At 37.0% G+C, this 15,729-nt stretch overlaps 1 protein-coding gene across 4 annotated transcripts in view; it reads right to left on the reverse strand.

Annotated features, from left to right (window-relative positions):
• The window catches only part of dync2i1 (dynein 2 intermediate chain 1), a 109,474-nt gene that overhangs the window by 50,092 nt on the left and 43,653 nt on the right, over positions 1-15,729 (reverse strand). For 3 of the 4 annotated variants that reach the window (XM_072254024.1, XM_072254025.1, XM_072254023.1), the window contains exons 7-15: positions 15,353-15,398; positions 10,280-10,354; positions 6,341-6,539; positions 4,988-5,090; positions 3,807-3,936; positions 3,339-3,450; positions 2,415-2,506; positions 1,536-1,665; positions 879-1,051 (exon numbers count right to left, since the gene is read on the reverse strand). In XM_072254024.1, the coding sequence (XP_072110125.1) occupies positions 879-1,051; positions 1,536-1,665; positions 2,415-2,506; positions 3,339-3,450; positions 3,807-3,936; positions 4,988-5,090; positions 6,341-6,539; positions 10,280-10,354; positions 15,353-15,398 (1,060 nt within the window). Of the gene's footprint in view, positions 1-878; positions 1,052-1,535; positions 1,666-2,414; positions 2,507-3,338; positions 3,451-3,806; positions 3,937-4,987; positions 5,091-6,340; positions 6,540-10,279; positions 10,355-13,165; positions 13,238-15,352; positions 15,399-15,729 lie in introns of all 4 variants that reach the window. The other variant, XM_072254026.1, reaches the window with a different exon arrangement.

A 15,729-nucleotide genomic window follows, 5' to 3' on the forward strand; every position in this document is an offset into this window, starting at 1 on the left:
TAAGTATTGCTGGCCCGTCCCTAATTCCCCATTGAAGTTGATGATGAAGTGTATTACTCAGCTGCCGCAGTCCACATGATGAAATTGCTCTACGCCCATGATAACTGTGACTTCACTAACTTCCCCGTCAAGTTACACAATATTCTAACTTGGAAATATTGTGCTGAAACTTTGTTGCAACTAAAAAAAGGAACTCACTACAGAATCATGGAATCAAACAACACAGAAACAGGTCTTCAGCCCACCATTTCTATGCCACCCAATCAACTACACATATATACTAACAGCATTTGGTCCATAGCCTTTCACACCTTGGCAATCTAAGCATTCAGATATAGGAAGCTAAAATCAAATACTAATAAAAATTTAATGACTATCAAGATAAGACATAATACGATATAAAAATGAATTTATTTGTTGCCAGAATTTGCTGGAGAAAGGTTTTTCATGCCCAGTTAATTGAGACATTTCACCCGAAAGCCTTACCTCAAAAATGTCTGGTAAATTTCAGGAAGAACAACTAAATAACAAAGAAGCTTGAATAACAGAGCATCTGGGACAATGATTGATAGAAAAATAAATAATAGGATGGTGGGTAATTCAGAATGGTGAATTTAATGACAATTCAGTTTAATGTCAAATGGAGAAGAGAAAAATATATACTAAGGAAGAGAGAAAAAGAGAAATTGAGAAAAAATATTTTATGTATTTAACATCTCTGATAACTCACTGCTTGAAGAAATGAGAATCCACGTAGCTCAGAAAAACTTCGTACTGGTCTGAATGTGGGCTTCTATTTACCTCATAAATTGTGTAAATTGTCAATGAACCAGTTACAGAAAAATTACCCAAATAAAATCAATTAAGTTTTCACTAACCTCTGATTCACAGATAAGGACTTTCTGAGGAAATGATGGTTCCCAAATATTCCAAACACAGATAATGCAACAGTTGGCGACTTGAACCATTCCAGGCTCTTTAGGAAGGCTGTGAACTGAAAGCAGTGTTTGCCTTTGGACCCGTGAGAAATGTAAGGATAACACCTCTCGACCTACAAAAACACAAATATATATGCTAACCACTAAAACTATAATATCACCATTATTTGTAGAACGACTGTATATAATCTATAAAATTTTAGTGATGTAGCTCTTTCAGGAGACATGGCCCCAACAGATCATTTTTAATGATTCAATGCAAGGTAAAATGCGATATTGTTGTTTAAGGACTGAACACTTGCCAGGCATAAAACTGGAAAGACTTTGTGACATAGACAGTGTTACTAGACAAGCTTAATGTGAAACTGGCAACTGAATAATAACAACAACTCTGCAAGGACTTGTATTGGAGCAAGAGTGCCAAAGCAAAATTCAAATGAATAATATATGCATGCATTTCAAAGTCAAAGCATTGTACTGAAAAAGATTGCAAAGCAAAATTTCTAAGGAAAATAAGTTGCATTGATAAGCAAAGTGTGCAGCAAAGTCAATGAATATGTTAATATAATTTATCCTGTAACATAAACTATTTATTACCATGTAAAAAAGGCAAGTTTGTATTCAGCTGAGAGCATCTGTCACTGACTGACAAACTGGCTGCTTTTGATTGCATGTTCTTACTGGCTTGGTCCTCTGCTTGATCTTCTTCAAGCAACACCGCAATTACCTGCCATAGTGTTAGAGCAATTAGTCATCCCAGTCACATAAAAATGATTAACTTTTTCATTAGTAGGTCTATACAGTAATAATTTGAACTCAGAATTCATTTCAGTAGTATTTGGACCTATGTTCAAGCATTACACATAAAGAACTCATGACAGATCTTTATAGAACGCTGAATCAGCCACATCTGGAGCACAGTGTCCAGTTCCAGACATCATAATTTAGGAGAGATTTAAAGGCTTTGGAAGGGTACAATAAAAACTTAACAAAATTATTTCAAAAGAGGGGAAATTAATGGAGAAGCTAAGGTTGTTCTACCTGGACACAGAGGAGGTACCACAAAAATATGAGAAGTATTTAATCTCATAAGGAGTATAGATAGAAGGTCAGTAGATAGGAGACAAAGCCTTGCGCAGGAAAAGTTCTTTTAAAAATGAAGAACTATTGTTAGTTTAAAAATTCTGCAATGATCTGGGATTTCAGTGGAAAATTGTAAAGTGGTTTATTTTGCAATCACAAGCATGACTAAACAATGCTACATTTAAACTATTTCATGTACATGTGTAAAGCACTGCATGAAAGTTATATTGAACATTTATCTTTCAAATTTTGATCAACCATTGCTAACTAAAATATACACATGCAATATACTTTGACTTAAAAAGGAATAGATGGGTGGGCATCTTGCAAAACCTCCACAACAGATAAATACAATTTTATTTTGCATGGTTTTAGTGAAGTGAAATACAACACCTGACAAGCTGATCTTAGGAAACTGATCAGTCTCCGAGAGTCAATATTCTTAATTGATGAATCAGAGGAGAAGGCATCACCAACATTTGCCCCTGGTCAAAGAAAGAAAATTGCATTAATATAAGATGAAATTGAAAAACTTTCAGTTTGTATTTGGGTTGATTTAACTTAATTTAATGCAATCAATAGAGTAGAATATGAACTAATAAAGAAAGTGAATACACCCACCAGGTTTATGAAGTCCTGAAGAAGCATGAAAGTAGCAAACAATTAAAATCAAATATAGGTCTTTGCTTTTCTTATTGAATGTTGTTAGCAGCAAAAAAAGAGTACTTCAATTTATACACTGTGACATCCTAAAATACTTTATGTTCAATGAAAGATCATTTATTCCAAATATACTAAATGTTACTAATGTTAATGTTACTAAAGATTCAAAGTATATTTATTATCAAAGTACGTAGGCAGTATACAACCCAGAGATTTGTCTTCCCACAGACAGTCACGAAACAAAGAAACACCATGGAACCTGTTCAAAGAAAACATCAAACATCCAATGCGCAAAATAAGAATAAATTGTGCTAACGGCAAAAACTCACATTTCAGATTTCTGAACTTTCATCAGCACAGATTGACCTTCACTAATCCGGCACCATTGGGACCTGAGGAGTGCTGGATTAGTGAAAATGCCGAATTACAGAAGGATCACATTAAGCATAATCAGTGCCGGATTATCAAAGGAACCGGATTGCAGGTAGTCAGATTAGTGAGGGTTGACTGTACTGGAAAAGTAGTTTGAAGTGGACTCTGGTATCATTCAGATAGATCCCAGGGACTCTGAATGACACCAGAATCTTCTTCAAATTATTCCTCTATGCCCATGATATTTGATAAACTTAAACTTTGATAACCAGAGTCGCTTACCTCCACACACCAGGACACCCTCTCCAGGATGCTGCGTCCATTTATCAACTGTTTCAATCTCGTCTGTTTGAACATCTCGGTCCACATCATCCTCGTTGCTCTGAACAAAGGCCTATAAGTTAAAAAAAAACAAGTAAAACTACAAAAATACAATACTGCTTTTTTGGATGAAAAATGGAAACCTCACCTAAATAAGTATCCAAAATTCCAGACAATGTTTGGTAGAGTTTGTATACTCAAGAATAAGTGGTTTGCTTAATAAGACAAACAAGTTCTTCCTAAATTAAGACAATAAACAAACTACAAGAGGAACTCAGCAGGTCAAGCAGCAGCTGTGGACGCAAGAGGATGTATGATGTTTCAAGTCTTGATCCTGCATCAATATTCACTGAAATAAGGGGCTTTCCTGCTCAGTCTTGAAGCTTATTTAATAGCATATTACATGATACACAAAACTAATCAACAGACCTGCTTAGTATTAGTGCGCCCAAAGCTTTTGATGTATACATCATACTCATTCAATGGAGGTAGATCAAACATTGAAAAATGAACCGAGAAATCCAAGTCAATCAATCTGAGAAGCTCCGCACTGCGCATTCTGCAAAACACATCAAACAGATCTTTTAATGTGCATTAACAAGAGAAAAGCAGACCTAATTCTAAACATTTCATTATGAAAAAATATGCAGAAAGAGCCATTTTTAACTTTTTTTAGCTGCAACAGATGAGGAGTGCAGAGATATCCATTACCCAATTTTTTTTGTTATGAACTTCAAGTGCATAGTTACAGTCATAACAAATAAAATTTCTTGGTTCAATATTTGAAAATTGAAAGCAATAAATGGAGAAATTATATGAATCAAGAACTAACAACTAAATGTTTTGGTTATTTGTAAATTTTTGATGAGTAGGTCATACCTTATGGGGCTGTTTAAATTTTTCAAAATGATGACAAAATCATGGACAAAAAATGACTGTCTATTTATGACAATTACAATGACTTCCATTAAGCAATTAGTAAAGTCCTTCGTCACATTCCATCAACTAAAGTTGAAATTTATTAAATTAAAAGCCAAACAGGGAAGCAAACATTCTAGTAATAATCCATCTATACAACCAAAAGTCACTGTAAACCTTGGGTGAGGAAGCAGGTAAAAGTTGTGACAGGTTTGAAGAAGGGCCAGAGGAGGAAGGATATTTGGTAACAAGTAAAATTATGAGTGATAATCACTGATGTGGAAGTTATGAACAGGTTTAAGGAACAACTCAAGAAGAAAAGAATTGGAGTTATTACAAGGAGCAATACAGTGTCACTACATACACTACTCGAAACCACAACTAGTCACAACTAATTACTTGCATAAAGCCCAAAAAATACTTTCATATTCAATTATAATTATCTTGCAACATGCATTAATCTACTGCCATTTAACTATTCTATTTGTAATAATTTCAATGCATCCATTTTCTCTGTAATCATTCTAAAACAGCTTGCAAAATCTATCCAAATACTTCAAATCTTCCATGGCAGCACTCCCAAATACCTATTCCTTAATCATTTAGTATATAATTATTCCATCAGTGAAATTATTTCTACAAAGTGTATTATCTTGAATGTAAACTATAAAGTTATATTTTCAGTTACTCACTTTTGTTTATAGGCCACCTTAGAACTGATCTCTCGCTGCTTTGCTGCCACAAAATCAATGCATGTTCCACGAACAGGCACTCTAGACTTTAGTTTTTCAAAACCTAAATCGACAATTAACGTTAAATAAAATAATCAGCATTGTAAAAGCAAAAAATATTCGATAAAATTATGCGTAAATTTGTCATGGAGTCCCTAAGGCAGTCTGACGTTGCCTTCAACCTCATTCAGTCAACTCCTGTGACAACACTGGTGCCAAGCTGTATCGGCCCTTGCCCTTCCCTTGGACAACATCGGTGTCGTGGAGAGGGGAGACTTGCTGCATGGGCAATTGCCGGTCTTCCATACAACCTTGCCCAGGCCTGCGCCCTGGAGAGGACACTCCAGCGTTGCCTCACCGCGACGGCACAGAGACCTTCCAGGCGCAGATCCATGGTCTCGCGAGACTAACAGATGGCACCAAAATTTGTCAAGAATGTTCTTTCCGTAAAATACAAGAAAATCTAAATTACCTTCTCTATCAATCATTAGCAAACAGATTATGCCATTAATTACTTCACCAGTAATCTGCATGCCAATATCAGGCTGGCTTTGGCCAAGAATACCCAGATCCAGAATTACTATATTTTTGGTCCAAGTATAGACAAAGAGTCTGAATTCCAGAGACAGAGTGAGTGATTGACATAAATATTAAGATGACATTTGATATTTGATGTGAATATCAAAACAGCATTTGATAGCATCTGCTATCAGAGAGCTATGCCATCACAGAGCATTGGTGAAAGGAAAGTCAATGTACAAGAGAAAACACTTGAATGGTTGGGAGCTATACTAAGGAAAAAACAAGATGGTTGAAATTGTTAAGAGATCAATCATCCCTACCTTAAGACATTGCTACAGAGATCAAGCTAATTACCTTCTCTATCAATCATTAGCAAAGAGATTGTTCCATCAAACAGAATCTCTTCACCAATACCAGGTTTGCATTTGGCAATAACACTTGGATTTAGAGTTAATACTGCCTTGGTCCAAGCATGGAATTCCAGACACAGGGTGAGTCATTGACATGAATATCAAAACAACATTTGCCAAAGAGTGCTATCAAGGGGCCATGGTTAAACTAAAGTCAATGTGCATCAAGTACAAAGTAAGATAGTTGCAATTGTTGGAGATTAATCATCCCTACCCTACAGAATTCCTGAGCACATAATCATTTTCAAGTTTCAACTGACCTTTCCTTATCAGACGTGGGAATGCACACTGATGATTGCACGAACTTTGATTCTATTCACAACTCCTTTAACAAATAAATCCATTCTTAGGGTACAGTAATCCATCTAAATATTGGTAATACCTTTTTTTGGTTCTTCCTCATATGGCTGTTGATTCCATGTCGAATTGATCCTTTCATTTTCTGCAGTAATTGCTTTTTGAATTGCTTCGATTTCAGCTCGCCGTTGTGCTGGAATTACCTCCTTTTCTTGTCCTTCTTCCTCACCTTCCTCTTCCTTCTCCTCCTCACATTCCCCTTCCTCAAAGTCATCTTCATAGTCCTTAAAGTGGAGGAGCATAAAGGCTTTGTACATTATAATGAAGTTTCAAAGTACTCTTCATTTGGAACATTCATCTAATTTTCCCTATTGTACAACTTCTGATCACTTGTCTTGCTTTAATACATTTAGAAGATCAGAAATTCACTCTGTATGAAAGATACAGTTATGTACAAACTCTAGTAAATGCTGAAAGATTTATACATACAATCAATTGCTGCTACAAAACACTTGAGCTTGAAGTTTCTTTTTTAAACAAAAAAAATCAGGAGCACTTTGTTTTGTTTCCTTATTTAAGAGCTTATTGCCCTGTGTAATTAAATGAATGCAACAGGAACACAAAACACTACAGTACAGGAACAGGCCCTTTAGCCCATTGGTCCCCAACCACCGGGCCGCAAAGCATGTGCTACCGGGCCACGAGGAAACGATATAATTTGACGATATGAAATGATTTGAGTCAGCTGCACCTTTCCTCATTCCCTGTCACGCCCACTGTTGAACTTGAACACACGCGAGGTCATTACCAACACAAGGCCATCAGTTGGTCATTAACCTACAACTACTCGATGAGTAAAAAACAAACATTGCTTGAGAGTTTCTTTGGAAGAGGTGGTAGGGGACATAAAAGGCCTAACGATGATGATAACGCAGAGACAGCTGAGACCGAGACTGCAAAGAAAAAAAAGCTTCCTTCAACAGAAAATACGACGAGTCATACATAAAATATGGCTTTATTGCAACCGGTGACTCACACGCTCCAGCCCCCTGTGTGTGATATGTGGAGACAAGCTGTCTAATGAGACAATGAAGCCCTCAAAACTGCTTCGGCACCTTGAGTCCAAGCACCCTGCACTTAAAGACAAACCCGTTGAGTTTTTTGAGCGGAAAAAACGTGAGCAAGTGGGACAGAAGCAAGTGCTGAGAGCCACCACCTCCAAACGCTGCTGCTCTGAGAGCGTCGTACCTAGTGGCTAGCCATATTGCTAAGGCTAAGAAGCCTTTCACTGTTGGTGAAGAACTGATTCTGCCTGCGGCCAAGGACGCGTGCCGTGAACTGTTGGGAGAAGCTGCAGCTAACAAGATGGCACAGGTTTCTCTTTTAGTTACACAGTTTCAAGGAGAATCGATGACGTAGCTGGGGCATATTTGACATGTTCCCAACATTAGCCGGAATTTTGGGAGAGACTGAGACTGCACCGTCCTTCTCACAGCTAGTGCGTGATCACCTATCTTTGCTGTCAACAGAACTCAAGCGTTACTTCCCAACTGCAAATGACCCAAGACGTGCAAAGGAATGGGTCCGTGACCCATTTGTGAATGGCCCCGGTGAATCATCCATGTCAGCGCAGGAAGAATATCAACTCCTCGAGCTTGCAAATGACGGTGGGCTGAAAAGTATGTTTGACATAACATCTCTGTCGGCATTCTGGATCAAAGTCAAGGCTGAATATCCTGAGATAGCCACGAAAGCACTGAAAACGTTGCTTCCATTTCCAACATCATACCTCTGCGAAGCTGGGTTTTCTGCAATGAATGTAACGAAAACTAAATTGCGGAATAGATTGGACATAAGGAACTCCCTTCGAGTATCGCTGTCTCCCATCATCCCTCAACGGGACCGTCTTGTTGCAGGGAAACAAGCCCAGGGCTCCCCACTGATTCAGCGATATTGGTGTGTTGCAATGATTTCATATGTTCATACGAGGAAAGTATGCACTGTGTGTTTAATATCCAAATGTTACTTAAAATGTTATGATGCTATTAACTTATAAGTGACTTATAATTGACTTATCACTATATTCATGTGAGGAAAATATGCAGTGTATTTAATATAAAATTCATTTGATAAGCCCTTTTAGAAACGAAATTGAGTGTATTAGGCACCCATAAGTGACTTATAGTTGACTTATCACCTATATTCCGGTCATGATTAACACCCCCCACCCACCCCGCAAAAATATTGTCAATATTAAAAAGGTCCACAGTGCAAGAAAGGTTGGGGACCCTTGCTTTAGCCCACAAAATATATAATCTCATCTGTCTGCACCCAGTTTATATCTTTCTATTTCCTGCCTGTTTATCTACCTGCCTAAATGCCCCTTAAAGTCCTTCATAATGGGAAAAATAATTGCAGGAAATTACACTTTTTCTGGGGAAAAAAAAGGAACAATTAGAAGACGCACCACAATATTCTCCAAGAATCATTGGATGGGTAATAAGCAGCATAATAATGGTCCTGAGAATTAAAAAGCAAACTCATGAATTTAACAACAGCCTCAACAAAGGTCTCAATTCATCATATGAACAGAGTTAAGAGAAAATACTTAATATGATATTTCCTCTAATTTAATATTATTATTTTAGATTAAACTTTTTTTTTACTTCCAGTCTATTAAACCTCCTTCAACAGTAAAGCAGTAATTGTCTATAAAGGTCACTGCAGCACTTGGACTGCTGACTACCTAAGAATAGAAATTGAACCATCCACACACAAGCACACATCTACTCTCTGCACCCCAAGTTTTAGTTATAATCTCATCACTTGTATTCAAGTTTTTACACGGATGATGCAGGAAAGCTTCTACCAATTTACTTTTTCCCTTTTTAACCTTAATCATACCATGCAGCATTTTCCACCAGTTAATGGATAGAGGATATGTAAAAACAGCTCACCTAACATTTCTATTCTTTATCCCCCTGCCAGAGGATTTGTAAAAACAGCTCAAGGCTAGTGTGAGCTCTGATAAGCCCAGTGTGTTCAATTACCAACCATTTACAATGCAGCATATTGGTACATATAATTCAGAAAGCCTGTTTTACATTACCTTTTCCTGGACATCACAGTTGATCAGCAAATAAAAGCAAGTGAAATGACATAAGAAAATGAAACTGGCATGTAGTGTTAGAAGAACTAAAAAAAAAGACAGTTAATAAATCCAAAAGTATGCAGTAAAAGTAACTCAAAATTAATTATAAATGAGCAAACTTCGTCAACAGTAACAAAGTCACACTTTCTTGACATTACAACTATTATGTTCCTGCATTTTCTTTTTACATTAATATAGAAATGATATACCTATGCCCCTATTAGTTGTTTTCAGTTACATAAATGTCAGTAGAAAAATAATACATTGGAATAAATTTCATTTCAGTTTAATGTTCCCTATTCCAATCTGATTTCCATTTCTCATCTGTCAGCAGCATAGAGATAGGTACACACATACAGTTTTAAGCAAGCTTTGGCCTTCTTCTTTCACCTATTCTCAGCACTGTTGTCATCTATCAAATAGTTCAGTGTCTTACAAAACCACAAAAAAATTTCAGAATTAATTAACGTTAAGTTTTGAACTTTATGGTTAAACAGCCCACATTTCAGTTTCCACAAATTACAGTTACACCAAAATAGACATTCCTTTCCTGTATCGGCACATGAATGAATCTTGTGAATTAAGGTACGCCGCTCTTAAATGCCAAAATTTATCTAAACTGTCCAGTGGTGGTTGCATCAACACATACTTCCTGTGAAAACTTGTTTTGACTAATTGATTAGAATAATTCAGATGTGATTGTTTTCTTTAAAATAAATTAAAAGGAATATTTATTGCACATGACTAAATGTGATACTATTTGAACAAATTGCTGGGTACTAAAATAAATACAATAAAATTTCTTGCTGTGCTTTTCAAATTAGTCATGCATATTATCTTTATATTGGAACATTATTGGATAAAGAATGATACCTCAAAGTCATCTTCATAGTTTGATGATTCAAAAGTGGTTTTGCTTTCCGTTACAATTTCCTCTCCTTCAATCAACTGTAAGAAATGCAAAGTCACTTAGAAGAAAGATAGCAGGGTCACCTGTTGCAGGACTGGCATATAATCCATACAACTCCAAAAGAAAACTACTTTTGCATTTCAAGCATTAAGCAAAGCAGTTACAGATTAATTCATAGGCATTGCCAGCAATAGAGGCGAAAGATAAATCTGTTTCTTTGATACTTGATTCACTTAATTCTGCCAAGGACAAGGATGAGTGAATGAAATAACTGTGTCTGTAGGTAAAGCTTTAAACTAAATTTAAACCTTGTCGATACCGCTACCATGGGAAAAATATCCTGATTACCTCTTTAAAAGAAACACACATCAAAGTTGCTGGTGAACGCAGCAGGCCAAGCAACATCTGTAGGAAGAGGTATAGTCGACGTTTCAGGCCGAGACCCTTCGTCAGGACTAACTCTTTAAAAGAGATGTCTTCCTTGAAACAATGAGGTTTCCCTTCCACCATCATTGATGCTGCCCTCAAAAGGATTTCCTCCACATCTGCCCTCACTCCACTTCTTAACAGGGATAGGGATTTCCTTGTCCTTACCTACCAACCTGCAACCTCTATGTCCAACACATCATTCTCCATAACTTCCATCATGTCCAACAGGATCCTATCACTAAGCACAACACCCTCCCCACTGCGCTTTCTACTGAGAACGCTTTCTATGTGAACCTTTGTCCACTTGTCCCTCCCCACTGATCTCCCTCCCTGGTGTTTATCCCTCCTACAAGGATAGGTGCTACACCTGCCCCCTCACTACCAAAGGGGGCCCAAAACAGTCCTTCTTGGTGAAATGGCACTTTACCCGCATGCCCTTAGGTGTCATCTGTTGTATCCATTGCTTTAGTGAGTCAGATGGGGAACAACTTTGTCGAGTACCTTCAATCTGCCTGCTGCAAGAGGCAGGATCTCCTGTGGTTACCTATTTCAGTTTGGCTTACCAATCCCATTTTGACACATCTGTCCATGGCCATGATGAGGCCAAACACAGGTTGGAGCAGCATATTTTGCCTGGGTAGCCTCCAAGCTGATGACTTGACACTGATTTCTCCAATTTGCAGTAGCTTCTTCCCCCACCTTCTCTCTTTTTCCATCCCCTATTCTAGTCATGCTGTCACCATTTCTCTTCTCACCTGCCCATCATGTCCCTCCGATTCTCCTCCTTCTCTTTCTTCATGGTCTACTGTCCTCTCCTACTAGATTCTTTCTTCTTTAGCCCTTCACCTCGTCCATCAATGATTTGGAGCAGGAGATCAAGAGCAGTGATGTAAACTTACAGCTGACATAAAGCTAGCTAGCCGCGTGAGAAGAATGCATGGAGGTTTCGAAGGATTACATAAAGAACAAGTGGATCGACCAGGGCCTGCCAAATGAAACATAATCTGGAAGAATGTGAAATCTTCCACTTTAGCAGGTGAGTAATTGAAGGGTGGTGGTGTTCTGAGGGATTGCCTTGTACAAATAGCTCTGATAATTAACATGGAGGCTCAGCATGAAATTGGGAAGGCAAACAGAACAATGTCCTTTATTGCAAGATAACTCAAGTAAAAAGAGTGGAGTTGTCTTGCTCTAATATTAGGCACAGAGGGATACCCAAGAGAAAGTATTTATACATATCTGATTTTTCCACCTAAGAAAGGATATATTTGCAGTAGAACATGTACAAAACTACGCAAAATTTTGAGGAACAACCAGAGGGTAGTAAACATATGGAATGAGCTGCCAGAGGAAGTGGTTGAGGCAAGTAAAATAATTTTTAAAAGATATTTGGGCAGGTACATAGATTGGACAGGTTTATAAGGTTAAGGGCCAAAAACTGGCTAATGGGCCTATTTTAGACAGGGAATTTTGGTCAGCATAGATGGATTGAAGGCCCTGATTCCATGCTGTATAACTCTAAAACTCTGAAAAGGAGTTCAGCAAGGTTCACCAGGTTGTTTCATGGGATGGAAGACATATTTTATGAGGAGAAACTAAACAGCCTGAAACTATAATTCTCTTGAACGTACAAGAACAAGGGATAATTTCACTGATGCAAGGTGGTTGTTTTCCTGGGTGATGTGTCTAAATCAGAGCATCATAAAAATGGTGTCAGCCTTCCAGGACGAAGATGAAAGAAATTTATTCACCCAGAATGTCATGACTCTTTGGAGTCTTCTACCCAAGGGGACTTTGAAGGTTCACTCACTCAATTTACTCAAGATAAAAAATGCAAATTTTTTTAGACATTAAGGGAGTCAAAGGTTATGGTGTCATGACAAGCAAGTGAGACTGAGGCAGAAGGTCATCCACAAATTCAAGGCTAAGCAAATAAAGGGGGATCAATTGCCTGCTTGATTTCAGTTCTTATAACACTGATGATATTTGCATTCAACTTTCATGATTTAATGAATTTCAAATGGAATTTCCAAAATTTATTTAGTTTAACAAGCTACTGAAAGAAAGGAAAGAAAATAACATTTTAAATCTTGGGATTCAACTCAGTTAATAAAACCTTCTTGCACATTTTGGAACAAGCAAATTATCTTTTTTGCTTAGTATCTAGCTTTCTCTATGCCGGTGGGTTACAGGAGTTCAACATTTTAAGTAATTTCAAAGCTGACATCCAGAAGGACCAGGGGAATCAAGGGAAATGGAAAACAAATGAGGTACTGCAATTAAGATCAAAGGTCAGCTATGATACAGAATGGCAAAGCAGACTCAAGAGGCTACTTGCTTCTATTTATCATGTACACATTCTAATAAAAAATCTAAACATTAACTTAAATCAACTACTTTACCAAGGATCAAATTCTTACATCATCATCGCTTAATGTGACCTGACTGGACCGCCATGTTGATTGAAGTCTACCTGTACCCTGAGATTGTGTCTGAGATGGTGTTGAGCAGGCAGATAAGAAGCATTATCATCAAACATCAAAGAGGAAAATGTGATAGTACTACAGACAAACTTCGATAAAAACATTTAAAAGAAAGCTGGTATAAATTTGAGAGAATGGCCTACCGCTCAGAATATGCCCCTTGACCTAACTTACCTCTTACTGGCCTGAAGCCTCCTGGCAGGAGGAACCCAAGAGGTATTAGGGTTTCAAACAACATAATGCAGTGATAACGACTCTCAAGGAATGACCCACTCCTGAAGCTCCTCAGCAAATCTTTCTTAGCTGGCATAACCCTGCCCTAGATGTGACAACTACCAAAAGTGTCTCAGTGTCTCTGATGTTCAGACACATTTAAAAACTGTTAAAAGTGGAAAAAGAAAGCTAACAATTAATTTTATAAGTGTAAATGATAAAATGAAAACAATGAAAAACACTTCTAAATAATAAACTACAATAAATTAACCATAAATGTAAAAGCAACTTACTTTTATTTCCTCCCAGTCTTAAAATCCCTATTGAAGGTAATGGGCACAGAGATCTAACCTCATGTATGATCCCAGAGTTGACTTTCAAAGATGTATTGTGGAATATTACAGCTCCATTGATGGACTGTATGATGATTCCAGTAATGAGGTACTATTGAGAGCTGACCAAATGGATCTTCAGTAGTAAGCCTGGGCCAAGCACATTCCCTTAACTTATTGACAATTATGTTGAGAAATCCTAAGAATTGGGCCAAAACCTGGACCATTAATTAGATTTAATTCCCTGTTCCTTCCTCTAGAGGTCGCCTGAACTCTTGAGCCAATTATTGGATGCACACTGAAGAGCTCAAATTTGAAAATGTTCAAGTCTGACTCCTAAAAGTATTGAAGTTCTCATCCGTAACATTTTTTGATCAATAATTTCATATTGGATGAGGTGTAATGTTGATTGCAAGGAATGAACAATCAACAGTCAATCCTATAAATTTATTTTCCTTTTTGGGTTAAATTAAGGTGGACCATATAAAGCAGATTTACTTCCAAGAAAGGAAAAATCTAAAAGTACTTGCGTAAATATATGAACATGAAGAAGAAAGGAGAAGCAAGAAGGCACAGAGTTCATCTGTTATTCATTGGTTTTGCCTTGCATGTCCTTTCAAAACTTTGACTCTTGCCTATTCATATTTCATAATTGTCTTTACTAATAACTTACTGCAGAAGTCAAGGATAGTTCAAGCTGTTATATAGCTCAATAGTATAACTTCAAAAGTGCAATGAGGTGGGACACATGAAAATTACAGTAACATTTTAGCTGTTCATAAGTCTATCCATTGATATTTCTCAGATTGGTTGTGTTTGCTAAACCAAGGCTGTTAGACAAGAGATCAGAGAAGATTAACTTTATTTGTCAGATGTATGTCAAAACATAAAATGAAAAGCATTGTTTGTTAGTAAAGAACACAGTCTGAGATATGCTGGGGAAAGCCTGCAAGTATTGCTATGCTTCTGGTACCAACTTAGCATGCCCACAAAAATGACTGACTGAGTTTACCAGTTCATTATATGCATTGGATTACGAAGCGACAAATTTTTCAGTGTTATAATAATCAAATTTAATGCAAAATAAAAGATGGAAAATCATCACACAGTTTATGATTTTCTTTGAGCCCCTCCGTGCATTGTATGCAATAATGCTGTTCTCAGTCATGTACAGTGGCATCCAGTACATCTGAAGTAATAGTGAGAGAGAGAGAAAATTTCCTTCATGTCCAAATGTAGTAGTGTGTTACCTTCATGGCTTAGTCAGATGGGTAATCTTGCTAAACAATACTAGTTGTAGAGGCAAGATGGATGGTAGAGCAGTAGGTGTTGGTGGATGCAGATAAATATAAAAGTTGACATAAGGGGCAGGTTTGATAAAGCTGTGGTTTTTAATTACCAGTTTTGGCAGAAATGTTAAAACATTTTACTATATTGAACAGTTTTACTAGTTGATTCTTCATGTGAAGGATTAAAATATACAGGTATATGTATTAGAAATAGCAATAACCTTATAAGTAAGCTCAATCACTTCAAAACCAATAAACATTTAGAAAATTAACATATCATGGGAAGTTACCTCTTCTGTGCGAGTTACTGCAAGTTTTTCTTGATCCCCTGTAATCCTGAGAAAGAACACATAGTTCAAAAGTAATGTAAATATAGAATTACGAATATTAATGAAGAAATATCATAATCAAAGGTCTTTTAAAAATAATATTGTAGTTATAGACTTCATTTTGACAATTTAACACAGCACCATGTTCTTAATAATTTGAAGACAGGTACCGGGAATGAATTGACTGAAATTATAACTTCTTCACAGATATTCATTCTTTACCACATTCAGGAAATAAATTTCTCATATTTTCTTCTGATATTTGACACATTAAATTAAAATCAGCTCCCGCAGCAATTCCATGAATCATATTCCCTGAAATACTTCACTCTGAAACA

Source organism: Mobula birostris, chromosome 3 (genome assembly GCF_030028105.1).
Source record: "Mobula birostris isolate sMobBir1 chromosome 3, sMobBir1.hap1, whole genome shotgun sequence".
Classification (NCBI taxonomy): Eukaryota; Metazoa; Chordata; class Chondrichthyes; order Myliobatiformes; family Myliobatidae; genus Mobula; species Mobula birostris.